General features: G+C 38.9%; 1 protein-coding gene across 3 annotated transcripts in view; it reads right to left on the reverse strand.

Annotated features, from left to right (window-relative positions):
• Positions 1 to 13,361, reverse strand: part of LOC144038026 (uncharacterized) — a 57,118-nt gene that overhangs the window by 10,958 nt on the left and 32,799 nt on the right. For all 3 annotated transcript variants that reach the window (XM_077550070.1, XM_077550071.1, XM_077550072.1), the window contains 10 exons: positions 11,763 to 11,944; positions 11,418 to 11,601; positions 10,631 to 10,773; positions 8,308 to 8,489; positions 5,181 to 5,440; positions 4,779 to 5,013; positions 4,516 to 4,693; positions 2,272 to 2,398; positions 2,100 to 2,186; positions 1,706 to 1,891 (listed from right to left, as the gene is read on the reverse strand). In XM_077550070.1, the coding sequence (XP_077406196.1) occupies positions 1,706 to 1,891; positions 2,100 to 2,186; positions 2,272 to 2,398; positions 4,516 to 4,693; positions 4,779 to 5,013; positions 5,181 to 5,440; positions 8,308 to 8,489; positions 10,631 to 10,773; positions 11,418 to 11,601; positions 11,763 to 11,944 (1,764 nt within the window). The remainder of the gene's footprint in view (positions 1 to 1,705; positions 1,892 to 2,099; positions 2,187 to 2,271; positions 2,399 to 4,515; positions 4,694 to 4,778; positions 5,014 to 5,180; positions 5,441 to 8,307; positions 8,490 to 10,630; positions 10,774 to 11,417; positions 11,602 to 11,762; positions 11,945 to 13,361) is intronic.

Genomic DNA, 13,361 nt, shown 5'->3' on the forward strand with positions numbered 1-13,361 from the left:
AATGTTCACTTATGAGAAGAAAAAAAAGAACAACAATAAATGTGTCCTTGTTTTATTACAAAATCCAGTGTGACATCTTACCGCGTGTAGTGAGACAACTTACCTGATGCTGGGGCACGTGCAAGAGAATGTTTAGAATTTGTTATAGAATCAGTCAATAAAGCCCATCTAGACAGTATATCAGTGCTTTTATCATTACTGTGCTTTACTGTTGGCCTCTGACACTGAGTGTGCAAACTTGGACGCCGGACCTGAGGGACAAACCCTCCCAGGTTAGCTTTGCGCTAGCTAACTGGTATGATAGAACACGGATGGCTTTAAAACGTTACCAAAAGCGAAATACCACACTGGAGTCTGCAGTTGCAAGTAAGTTGCTTTAAGCTAAAAAAGACGCAGCTGTGTTAGCGCGTGGGACTCTTGATCTTACTAAAGTGCTTTGGACAACATACACATATACACGTGCATTTTTTGGACTGTGACGTGTTTTACAATATTTAATAACCCATTCAAATTGATTTGCGATTCGCTGCTTAAATGGTAAACGAATAGCGAAAGCGGATTTTGGGTGCAAGTCCGAGCTTTATTTATAACTCTGCACCACACAAAATATTAAAATGAAATTAATACAAAATGCATACCCGAGACTATAATCTTTCATCTTGTGTATATGTTGTTTTTATATGATGTATTCAAGAAATGTATGTATCTAGCCTCGGTCTCCACAACATGTTGATTTTGTTGGTTAATGGCTTCCAATAGAGAACGTGACGTTTAAAGTGGAAGTCAACCTTAAACATTTCTTGACAATAATATGTTATATGTGACCTCACTAGTCTAAACATGACATTCTGATTAAGACTACATTTGTTGAATATATATTAAGCAGCAAAATCCAGGTGTTTTTAGCGATCTCAGGGGGTGGCCATTTTGCCACTTGTTGTCGACTGAAGATGACATTACAGTTGCTCAGGGCTCAGGCAACGACCAATCACAGCTCCCCTGTTTTCTGAAGCTGAGCTGTGATTGGTTGTTACCCGAGACCTGAGCAACATTGATGTAATCTTCAGTCGACAGCAAGTGGTAAAATGGCCGCCCCCTGAGATGGATAAAAACGGCTGGATTTTGCTGCTTAATTCATATTCCACTAACACAATATCAACCATAAAACCATATTTAGACTTGTGGGACTGAAATATAACATATTATTGTCCCCAAAAAATTGGGTTGACTTCCCTTTAAAGTTAGCAGGGACAGCTAACAATGGAACACTCAACTCAACACATTATCAAATCACCACATTAATGTTTTACAATAAAATCAGCATCATGCAGGTAAAATGGTTAATTTAGCCAAAAATTATTTTTTTAACTTAGCTCAAAACTCTAAAGAGTTTGGACAGTTGATGTATTACTACAGAGTAAGGCTGCCTTCTTTTATTCTGAAATTATGCTCGGTGCTCATACTTTGCTGCTTCGACCACGGATGGGCGACTGCGAACCAATGTACTGACCTTTGACCTCAATTACATGTGTCATCTGGCTTCAGATTAAAATCAATATAACTGGTGCAGCAAAGCAGAGCGGAAAAAAATGAGGAAATGGAACGGCCAATTTGACTTAACTTCTGTGTTCAAATCTCTTCAAGATATCAAATACTTAATGATAGATCAAATACTTCGTAAACATTGAAAGAATCAGCAGCATACCGGAGAACCCAGTATTTTTCCGTAGCGTTGTCTTCTTCTCTGCTGGCGGTAGATTGAGGAGGCAGATTTCCTTGTGAGATTTAAAGATCTTCTCCAGCTCTTTACTGTCCGCTATCATGGGTTTACATGCCAGGCTCACCCAGTTCTTATCCTTGGAGGGGAAGACCCTCTTGTCAAACACCATACCTAAATGGAAGGAATAAGTGTGAATCAGCAACTAAGAAGATTTCTCTGTCCTATCTATCAACAGGCGGTCAAATAAAACGTAATACTGCATCTGAACAGATCATGCCTTGTTACAGTTTCCTGTATTACCAATTTATGGGAAATATTTTTCAAAGGGTGTAAGAGAGTGACTGGGAGAAAACATCAACAATATGAAGGCTTCACTCACCTTTCAAAGTGGAGGAGTAATTGCCATCGAGTATGGTCTGAGGCGCGTCCTCATGTTCGCCAGACACTTGAATTTTACACTTGTCAGCTGTCAGACATGCAGATAAATGATTGTATATGAGGCCAGGTGGAAGAAATTGCCTACGAGACAAATTCCATCGCAGCGGTCTTACCAAGTGTAGCGTAGAGCACAGACACATCCTGAAGCACTTCAGCAGTTGGGATGGGAGATGATGAAGCGATGATTTCCAAAAGAGCGACATATTGCCTCATGTTGGGGCTGCCATCCACATTCAGTAGCTGTTTTAATAAAAATAAAAAATCTTCAGAATACTGTTACAGATTTATCTCATGGTGATCCGGCACTGTGCACATTATTGAGTGTAAGCTGATGTGAGCTAAAAACAGTGGCACCTTTGTTTGAACACCCCAATAGTTGTATTTGTATTTTTGTGGAAAAATAGTTCAAAGAAGTTCAAAACGTCATCATACATGAAGTGAATATCACCTGAGTTGACCTCATTTTATTCAACATCAAGGAGGAACTTTTGCCTTTTCTTCTGTCTTTTGAGATATTTTCAGAAACAATTTACAATGGTTTTGAATTGGTAGTGTTTGTTTCTCCTTTTTTTTGTTTAATTCATGTTGAATCTAGTATCAAGCAATTGTGTTCTTGTAATTTTAGCTATATATTTTATTAGGGGTGTCAGGTGATTACAATTTTTAATCGTTATTAATCATGACTTGAATAGTTAACTCATGATTAATTACAAATTGTATATCTGTACAGTAAAATACTCATACTCATACTCTTGTTAACATAAAAGTGGAAAAAAAAATGTTAAACTGATAGAAATATGGCCGCATCTTTTAGTAATTGATACAGTAATTTCATAATAATTAATAAAAATTGAGTTACCATTAAAAAGATGTGCTATACTGTAAAAACTAAGTGTGATATTGATTTGTGTTGAGGTAATCCTTCTGCCACTAGATGGCATAATTGCATTTTTAAGACTTTGGTGACAGCTCAGTGCATTTTTCTTTTCATATTAAGTGCAATCTAATCTTTAACATGAAGTAACTTGTGAAATTGTGCATTTGTAAAATACAACTTGACCCCAGTCTCCACAAATGTATGCATTATTAATTAATTATTAAATGTATTACTGCTAAATTTTGACGTGGACACATCTGCTGCGTTGAGACGGGATTTCCCCCAGTACAGACTTTCCAAATAAGGGCCGGCCATTAATCGTGTGTTAAAACAATTATTGGCATTAAAGGAACTTTAAATTAACTCAAAATGAACGCACTAATTTTGACACCCATAATGTTTGTGCATTTCAGTCCTGCTTATATGCCGTTTAACAAGAAGGAGCACCAAGTAAGGATGTAGATTAGGCTTTACAACGTTCAGATCAGCTTAATCGTAGCTCTGCAACAATAATGGCAATATTGTGATATCGCAATATTAAAATGCCACAATATATCAACGTTGTCATGTCACGATATTAAAAGCAGCACATCTGTTAATACGGCCAGGCTGTATTCCATTTGTGTAGTTCTAGCACCCTCTGGTGGCTAGTTTATTAGTGCAGTATAAGAAATATTGCTGCATCTTGTAGTCATCGATACAGTAATATCATAATTCATAAAATTGAGATAAAATTAAAAAGATGTACTGTACTGTCAAAAACGAGTGTGATATTGATTTGTGGTGAGGTCATATCTCTGCCACTAGATGGCATAAGTGTATTTGTAAGACATGACAGCTCAGTGCATTTTTCTTGTCATATTAAGAGCTTTCTAATCCTTAACGCGAAGTAACTTATAAAATTCTGCACATTTTAAAATTGTAAAATGGAACTTGGCCCCATTCTCCACAAATATATGCATTATTATAAAATTTATTACTGCTAAATTTTGACGTGGTCATGTCCGCTGCGTTATGACTGGAATTCCCCCAGTACAGGCTTTCCAAGAAAGCAGCGGTTATTAATCGCGCATTAAAAAAATCAGTGGCGTTAAAGGAACTTTAACTCAAAATGAACACAATAATTTTGACACTAGCTATTTCATTAGTTTCTGGTATTTATAATAACCTTGATTGTGAGTGTACCAAAAGTCACCTGTTATAGACTCCACCTCACCTGCTACCCTGATGTGAAAAATTTACTCCAAAAATGACAAATCTTAATATTGTGCATATTGCCTGTGCAGTTAAAGGATGTGTGGCAGGTGCCAGTTTGGACTCTGTGAATAAACATATCAAGTATTTCATCTCTATCACAAATTTTGTTATCACAGTCAATCAAATCAAAGTTGCACCAGCATCACGGTCATCATTGTTGAACTTTACAGTACCACTGAAATTAGACATCAGCTAAAGATGTGATATTAAAGTCCAAGCTTACTCTGATGAAAAAGTCTTTCATGCCTCCCAATTTGCTGTAAAAAGCAGCCAGGACTTTGGGCTCCTCAATGGGGCTCTCTGGTCCACGCACCAGTGGCTTGTAGCGCAGGAACATGTTAGTGGGGTCACTCCAGCACACCTCCCTCAGGTGGTAGAAGCGTCCTGAACACCACTCATTACTTTGCTTGCGGAAAGCCAAAATGTGATTAGTGACAGTCAATGGATACAAACAATCAATATATATTGATCCTACCAGTGGCATACCTACGGCACTCCATTGGTATAAAAACAGCTGGATTATGTTGGAAGAGCTCCTTTAGGCTGCTCTGGGGACAGTTTGTGTGCAGGTAGGCGTAGATGTTGTGGATGTGCGGAATTGTGGATGTGAAATTTGCCCCTCCTGGCACATCAAGGAACTCTTGTTTATCGGCTGCGGGTTTGGTACACCACTCCTTCAGATAGGTAATCAGATCATCCACTGACACATTTTGTCTTATTCCTAAAAAAAAAGAAAAGAAAGGCAAACGTGTTAGAATGACTAGTGAATTTGTCATGTACATTGACTTTGAAAATTTGAGTAGAAGGACCTAACCTATCAAGAATGTAGCTCCAGAATAGAGTGTTTTTATTTTTTTTTTAAGGCAATATTCCACAACAGATTCTTACCCAGGGCTTTGCTGAACTCGCTTGGATCCATGTTCACATAATAGACATGCGTCCCAAGCAATCTGGTGATTTCAGGTGCGTTCAAGTAGATTATGTTTGGACACAGGTACTTAATCTCGTGTTTTTCATCTTCCTGTGGGCAGAAGGCTGGCACCCATTTGAGACGACACAACAAGTGGTAAAAGGAAGACTTGGTGGTTCTGATGGGCCGAGCATCTCTGTCCAGCACCTGAGCGGTGAGGTACTGAGAGTAGCAATGCCTGGAACAATATGTCATGAGTTTAAAACAATGTCAATTAAATCTAAAAACATACACATATGACACATTCCAACAAAGTTTCTTATTTGAGCGGTCAGATTCAAAATGTTGGTTCAGTGATGTTGTCACTTTGCATTGCTCAGCAAAGTGGCAGACCTGTGAGATCAGATTATTTTGCAGCATGGGGCATTCCGAGTCAAATGCACAAAGAAAACGCTTCAGTGAAAAATTATATCATGTGCAATTAACCACAAGTTAAATCGTGTATCCTGACAAGGTCCATTGTTTTCAAAGGAAACTTTTACAATTAACTAATTCAAACCCAACAACTTATAAATACGTTATTTAATATGTTCTCCTTCACTGCCAAAAATGTATTAATATGTTTTTCTGTGTGTGTTTTTTATGCTAGAGCATACAGAAGGCTTTGATACAGCTTCTGACATGAAGAGGTCACTTAAAGCAATAGTAATTATTACAATAAAACAGCCAACAGGTGGCAGCAGAGTATAAGAGATCGGCCAGGGTCATGTGGCAACAAGCTTTTTGTGAATAATGATGAAACTTAGCTAAATTCTAATGCTAATTACTGCAAAACGGAAACAGATACAAATATTTTTTTTCAATAATAATATTTTTTGTCCTGATAAAAGAAGAGACTCTAATCATTATTTTTGTAGGTTCAGGAACAGAATATTCTGTGGACCTTGAAAAATCAGTCAAAATCCAGTAAAACAACCGGGAGCGAAGGGTGTTGCTTCAGTGAAAATGGCTGGGAGTGAATGAGTTAATGGGCTAAACTTTGCTTGCCCTGTCAGGTCCATTAGTCAGTTTCCTTGACACCTGTTATCTAGCAACAGACTTCACTGTATTGGCTATGCTCAGCTCTACTTGGCGTGGGCTGTCTATTTCAAATTGTACAGACTTGGTAGCTATTAAACTGTTAAAAAAACACAAACCCAATTAATCACAATAAGATACACTAAAAGGTCTCTTGGAGTTATGACGATTCCAGCTGACATGAGCGATATACTAACAAACAGCAAGAGCTGCGTGGCTCAGGGAGTAGATCGGCTGTATCCCAAGCTGAAGGTCGTGAGTTTGTTCCTCAACTCTTGAGTGACTTTTATTTATATTTTCCAATTCTTTGTTTTACTTTCTTCCAAGTGTAAATACTCCAAAACTGAGTCTATTTGGTCCCACTCTAAATGGAGTAAAATTTACTCTACAGAATCTAATATGTAGCCGATTCTAGTAGTTGCATCCCTCTTTTGCATTAAAATCAAGGCAATCGGATCACACGCCATGCTAGACATTGCAGAAGCAAATTGACTCGCCGGGCCCTGAGAGATTAGATTGGCATGCGCATAGTGCGTTTATTCAGGCAAACTGAGGCATCTGATGTGGGCAATTGGAGATTGCAACCCTAGATCGTGCATCCATGTGTGACCGCCCTCCCTGTTGTGTCGTGCGGCCAGGGGGGTGCTATTCAAATATTTTAAGATGATATTTTATTCAATTAATTAATTTCTACAACGATTCAGAGGAATTGTCCCATGCTGTTGTCATATATACATGAATGAAATACGTTGGCATCCACGACACGCGTCCGGAGCTCAGAATCTATTCTGCCTGCACCTCCATCTGATCCACTAAAATCGCGTTACACAAGCCAGCGCCAGAAGTTAGACGTGCTTTTACTGAGTCTAAAATCTTATTTACTTTTGGTCACCAAATAGTAAGATGCGTCGGCAGGTGGAGTGTAATAGAAAATGCACTTTGTGATGCGTAGTGCGTAGGGCTGCGCGATTACGGAAAAAATAATAATCCCGATTATTATGGCAATAATTGAAATCACGATTATTCAAACGATTATTTTTTGGTACAATAAGCAATAAAATGTTTACACATGTAAAAATATTAAGACCAATAACCAAAATAGAAACACTATAATTATATAAGTTCCTTTTGGACCAAACACAATTTATAATAATATATATTTATAATAATATTTATTTATTTATGTTGGCAAAATCTTGAAGTTGGAGTGCAGCATGTAGACTGTGCAGTAGGACAATCATTTAGCTTTTGGTACAAAACAAGAAAATGTTTAAAAAATAAAAAATAAATATTAACCAAATACAATTCCTTAAAACACTATAATTATTCAAGTTTCCTTTTGGATGAAACTAAATTTATTAAGTTAGGTATTTTAAATTTAAAAAAGGTGCAAATGTCAATTTTTTTCATGATTATGCTGATTTTGTAATTGTAGAGTGTAATAATTGAAATTGTAATTGAATTTCAATTATTGGCACAGCCCTAGTAGCGCGGTCTACCAAGTTCACTAAACTAGAAGATGCACCCATTGTTACGTTAAGCCCAGTGTACTTTCTGTGAGCAAAATATCAGGTGCGTTGGGGACGTGACAGTGGAATGCCTAGAGAGGCGCAACCCCAAACCTGCTCGTATTTACACCAAGCGCACAGGCACCAGTCTATAAAAATAGGGCCCCAAGAGTAATAAAGAATTAGACCGCCAAAACAAAGTGGAATCTGCAGAGTGTATTGCCTTGATCTAGGCCACAGCAACACACTAAGCTAACACTTGTTACAAGTGTATCCAGCGCACGTGTGGATTTTTCCAAAGGACAAAAACGAGCCCGAACAACACTTCATAATTGTTCCAGTAATCGCCAAATGGCCACATTAGAGAGGATTACAACCTACTCATTAGAACCATTATCTTGTTCAGTCTAGACACTATCGTGAAGTATTACTTCTTTAAAACTGTCAAGTAGAATGCATCTGTTCTTCATGGAACAATATTCATTTAACGGAATGTGACACAGAGGGACAAACGTGTTACCCTGTGTTCCAGTTGGTCGCCAGCAGATTTAGCAAAGCCTCTCTCTGTGCCAGAAGGCAGGGAGCAGTCAGCTGGGCCGTGGCCAGGGCATGGAACTCTTCGCATGGGTAGTCGTCAAGCACACAGTCCTCCCCAGGAGTTTGGTGCCACATTGTGCTTTCCACTGACCACGGACTGCAATTCTGGAAGTGTGCATGAGAAACGGAAAATGTATCATTACAGGTTCAAAATGGATTTTGATATTTATCCGCCATATCCCATGTATGAAAGCAGCACAATAAATCTACAAACAATGAGTTGTGGTGGCAGTCCAAGCTAAAACAGGCATCTGGAATTACATCCTGCTGACGTGTCTCTTTTGTCACCTGCTCTTCCTGCTCACTCTCAAAACAGCTTGTGATCTCAGGAGTTTTCGTGTACCCCCTGCCCTCATATATGGACACTTACTTTTAAAACCATACCACTGTGAGTTAAGAAATATTCCTCATCAACACTCAGGTTGGGAATAAGAGTAACATCCATTCATCCCAGCTGACTTTTGGATATGTGGTAGGGCACACCATGGATTGGTCGCCAAACAATCATTGAGACTCACATTCACACCTATAGACAATTCTCCTGCTTCCAATAACCTAACATTAATGTTATTGGAATGCGCGAAGCAGCCTGAGTACAATGGGGAAACTAACGAAAGCACGGTGTGATAACCATTAGCCCACCATGCTGCCCTTAGGAACATGTGATGCAATGTAAATAAAGTCACAGTATTTTTTTTTTTTTTTGGTCATTGATACAGCAATGTTATGCGCTAATTAGGGATGGGCAAGTACTGATACCAGGTATTAGTATCGGGATGATACCTGGCCTTATTTCAAGGTATTGGTACTCGCGTTTATGATCAGGCACTGGATTATTATCCATCCAATTTCGGAACTGCTTGGTCCTCACAAGGGTCGTGAGGGTGCAGGAGCCTATCCCAGCTGTCTACGGGCAGTAGGCGGGGTACACCCTGAACTGGTTGCTTGTCAATCGCAGGGCGCTCATAGACGAGCAACTATCCACACACAATCACACCTAGGGACAATTTAGACACTTCGATTAACTCATTCAAACCCAAAAACATGTAAACACGTTTTTTTAATACTTTGTCCTGCACTCCCAAAAACGTATATTTATAAGTTTGTTCAATGTTTTTTTTATGCTAGAACATACAGAAGGCTTTGATGCAGCTTCTGACATGAAGAGGTGGCTTAAAGCAATTGTAGTTACGGCCAGCAGGTGGCAGCAGAGTATAAGAGATCAGCCAGGGCCATGTTGCAACAAGCTCTTTTTGCCAGTGTTTTCACCAGGAAAGTGAATAATGATGAAACTTAGCTATACAGGGAGTCCACAAGTTATGTCGTTTCACCTCGTCTGTAGCACATTCTTTTTCGTTAATTTTCCACAGTAATCACGCGATTGTAAAGTTATTTAAACAGATACCAATATACTTTTTCTCCTGATGAAAGAAGAGACTCTAATGTTTTGGTAGGTTCCATGTTTTTATAGCAATAGAACACAGTATTCTGTGGGCCTTGCAAAATCAGTAAAAATCCAGTAAAACAACCGGGAGCAAAGTGGGTTGCTTCAGTGAAAGTGGTTGGGAGTGAATGAGTTAGCATACCATGCATGTTTTTGTTATGTGGAAGGAAACCGAAGTACCTGGAGAAAACCCACGCAGGTATGGGGAGAACATGCACTCAGGAGGGCCGGAGCCCGGAGTCGATACGGGATTATTAGTTTAATTAATTAATTAATTAAAATTTATTTTATTGTGTGTACGATATAAAATATGTATTTTATGAACAAATGAAAAAAATATCATAGAAAATTATCATTAATTTCAAGGAAAAATGCTATACAGTATTTGGATAACTACGTCTTTCTTTAAAATTATCTGTCATTGTTTTTTGGGAAATGTTCTGTATCAAAAGTACGAGTGGTATCAGAGCTTGTTATCGGTATGGGTGAGTACTCAAGAGTTGAGTATTCGTACACCCTTATGGTAATCAATACATTGCAAGGAATTAATCTTGAACACATGATATCTATGCCACAGAAGAGCATTTCTGTCATAAAAATAACAAGGCTGATATTTCCAGTCCATTCAGTCCACAGATTTGAACACGAAATGTAGTAATGTACTGTACTATGAGAAATCACGATAGAATAAAGATGAAGTATAACCTGAGTTATTGTGAGCCAGCGTGGTAGCATATTTAGAGCATGACTTGAGAATGATGACAAAACAGATGAAGTGAAAGTTGAACGATGTCATCCTCACCAGTTCTATGGGTGTGAGCGTCTGTCTCTCTTTTCGGATGATGAGGCCATCACTGACACCCAGTCTGCTGAACAGTTGTCTCCAACCTGCCAGGTCATTGTCTTCCTGCAAGTAGTTGCGACTCAGCAGGATCCATTCATAGCCTGGTTGATGAGTAGCAACGTAGATAGTCATGGAAACATTATCCACGAGGATCACAACATGAGAATACACATCATAAAGTGTACAACTAAAGCAATGGATAAAATAACTGTGATGCCAATAGAAATGAAGATCTAAATGTGAATGTCAAAGTCAATTTTATTTGTATAGCGCATTTCATATGGCAATCATACATTCAATGTAATTCAGGATAAAAAGCAAGATGGTCCCCAATCACCGGGATGCTGTTATTTGTTTTTATTTTTTTCTGCGTCAGTCCATCAGTATGTATTTATGTGAAGTGAGCTTTAATTCTTAATCCTTTGGGTATTTATTTGGACAAAAGAAAGCCACAGAAGTGCTATTAACGACACCTGGGAAGTGGAAAATGTTTTAAATTGAGGGGAAGAGTCAAAGTGTTATGGTCTCCTTATCTTTTACTATTATATTAATTTAGAAGACTTAAACTCTACATGCAACAATGTCTTTAGGATGGCAATACTCTGACTCTGTAAATTAATAATTCAGTTTCATTTATTCCAGAGAAAAATTGCTCGTGTCCCAGAACATTTAACTGTAGTTATTCTAAAATTTTAACCATCTTGCAACAATAGCATCATGCAGGGTGAGAGTCTTGAGTGTATACCGGGCAGTGTCTTTGACAGGTCTACGTTGTCATATGCTTCCGAGAAGTGCACCCGGCTTTGCCCCGGGCATAGCAGACCCCTGTTGGTGAGGACGGGTACTGCAATGTCTGCATACTCCTGGCTGGAGATGCAGTGCTGCTTGATGAAAACTAGGTAACTCACAACCACCGCCTCTGGCTTTGACTAAGTGAGATTAAAGGATCAAAGAAGAGAGGCAGTAAGATAGTAATACAATAAGTTTGATTATAAAAAAAACAGACATACGAATCAACATAAAATCACGAAGTGCTTTTCTCAGAACTCTAAGGTGCACACACAGCTGATGCAGTATATAAAATATCTACCTTCCATTTTTCGTTTTGTAACGCAGGGTAGATGTGCTGCTCCAGCAGGTCTTGTGGCTCAAGTTGATGAACTCCCAGTCTTCTCAGTAGCTCCCGCACCTGCTGACTCTCCAAAGGTTCCACACAGCTCAGCAGAGACGGGTGAACTATGCTCACATCTTTATACAATACGGACAAATGTCCTGTCGGTGGAAAAAAAGAAATATGTAAGGAAAACTTCATTTTTTTTGTGCCAGTTACAAGCTGTGGAGCAGCATTCTTAACCAGCTGCAGTTGGGAAAGTGACGTCTGTCCAAGCCCAAAATAAAGTGCACTTCAGTGGTCTAAACGATTGATGATGAAAATCTCAAATTAAAATCGCAAATTGATTCTGAGAGAGGACTGGTGTAACTTCGGCCAGTTGAAAGAAGCTTGACTTGACAACTGAGCATGTCGCAGCATCGACTTTTAGACCATATATCTAAAGCAGCTGTTGAACGACCACAATCATTAAAAACTCTCAGGAGTGTTTTCTTGGTGCCCGTGATTCCTGCACCTGTTGGTGAACACTAGCGGTGCTAGGCTTCCATGCTTAGGTTACCCCTGAGACCAAGCCCGACATAAGCGCAAGATGGATGGATGAATGAATTAAACCATGCAAATGTATTACAGTGAACACTACGGAAGAGGATTAGGGCTGGTGAAGAGAAAAAAGGTTGTCAGGATTCTGACTTTATTCTCAGAATTCTGACTTTTAAGTCAGAATTCTGAGAATTCACAGCACACAATATTCTGTTTGCCTTGAAAGATGAGTTAAAATGCTTGAAATCGGTTGGCACTGTCGGGGTTGTTTTTTGGATAACGTGTGGCAGTAAAAGACTTAAAGTCAGAATCCTGAGAATAAAGTGAGAATCCTGCCAACCCTTTTTTTCCACTTCACTGGCCCAAACCCTCTTCCGTAGAACACAGACGTGCAAACGAAAACCAAATAATGTCGTGATATATGTTTCTCTATGTGCACCTAAAAAGATAGCACTGCCCACACATTTAGAGAAGGCCCATCAGTGGCCTACATTCCAAGGCAGGCACTTTGTCTCCTTACTGCTGAATATTTTAAACGAGTTCACAGTGATTCACTCTGTAGTCTCTCTGCTATCACACTCAACTTTGTACACTTGACTTCCCCTCAAAGCAGGAGAGTTCAACATTCCAAGCGAATACTGCAACTCACTCCACTCGCTGACCTGGAAACAGAACTTCACTCTTATCATTACATGCCTATTGTCATATCCATTCTTCATTCAATGCTGAGTTTATATCTTAAAGAGGGGGATGACAAATCAGCCAACACAAAGCGAGTCCTGGCAATTACATGCGTCCTTAATGTCAAACATGATGTGCCTCTACTATTGCAGTACTTATTTAGAGGCAAAAACGACTCCTCCATGATGTTTGTGACTCATAAGAAATACATAAGGTGAAGTCAAAATGGAAGAATGCTGGAGAGCTCATCTTTCCAAAAGTAAAATGTGTATCCTGTATTTAGGTATGATGACGCACCAGTGTCCAGTGATATTCTTTACTCTGTCTATTCTGAGTGCAATGTAAGTGATTTGAAAA

Source organism: Vanacampus margaritifer, chromosome 18 (assembly GCF_051991255.1).
Source record: "Vanacampus margaritifer isolate UIUO_Vmar chromosome 18, RoL_Vmar_1.0, whole genome shotgun sequence".
NCBI lineage: Eukaryota > Metazoa > Chordata > Actinopteri > Syngnathiformes > Syngnathidae > Vanacampus > Vanacampus margaritifer.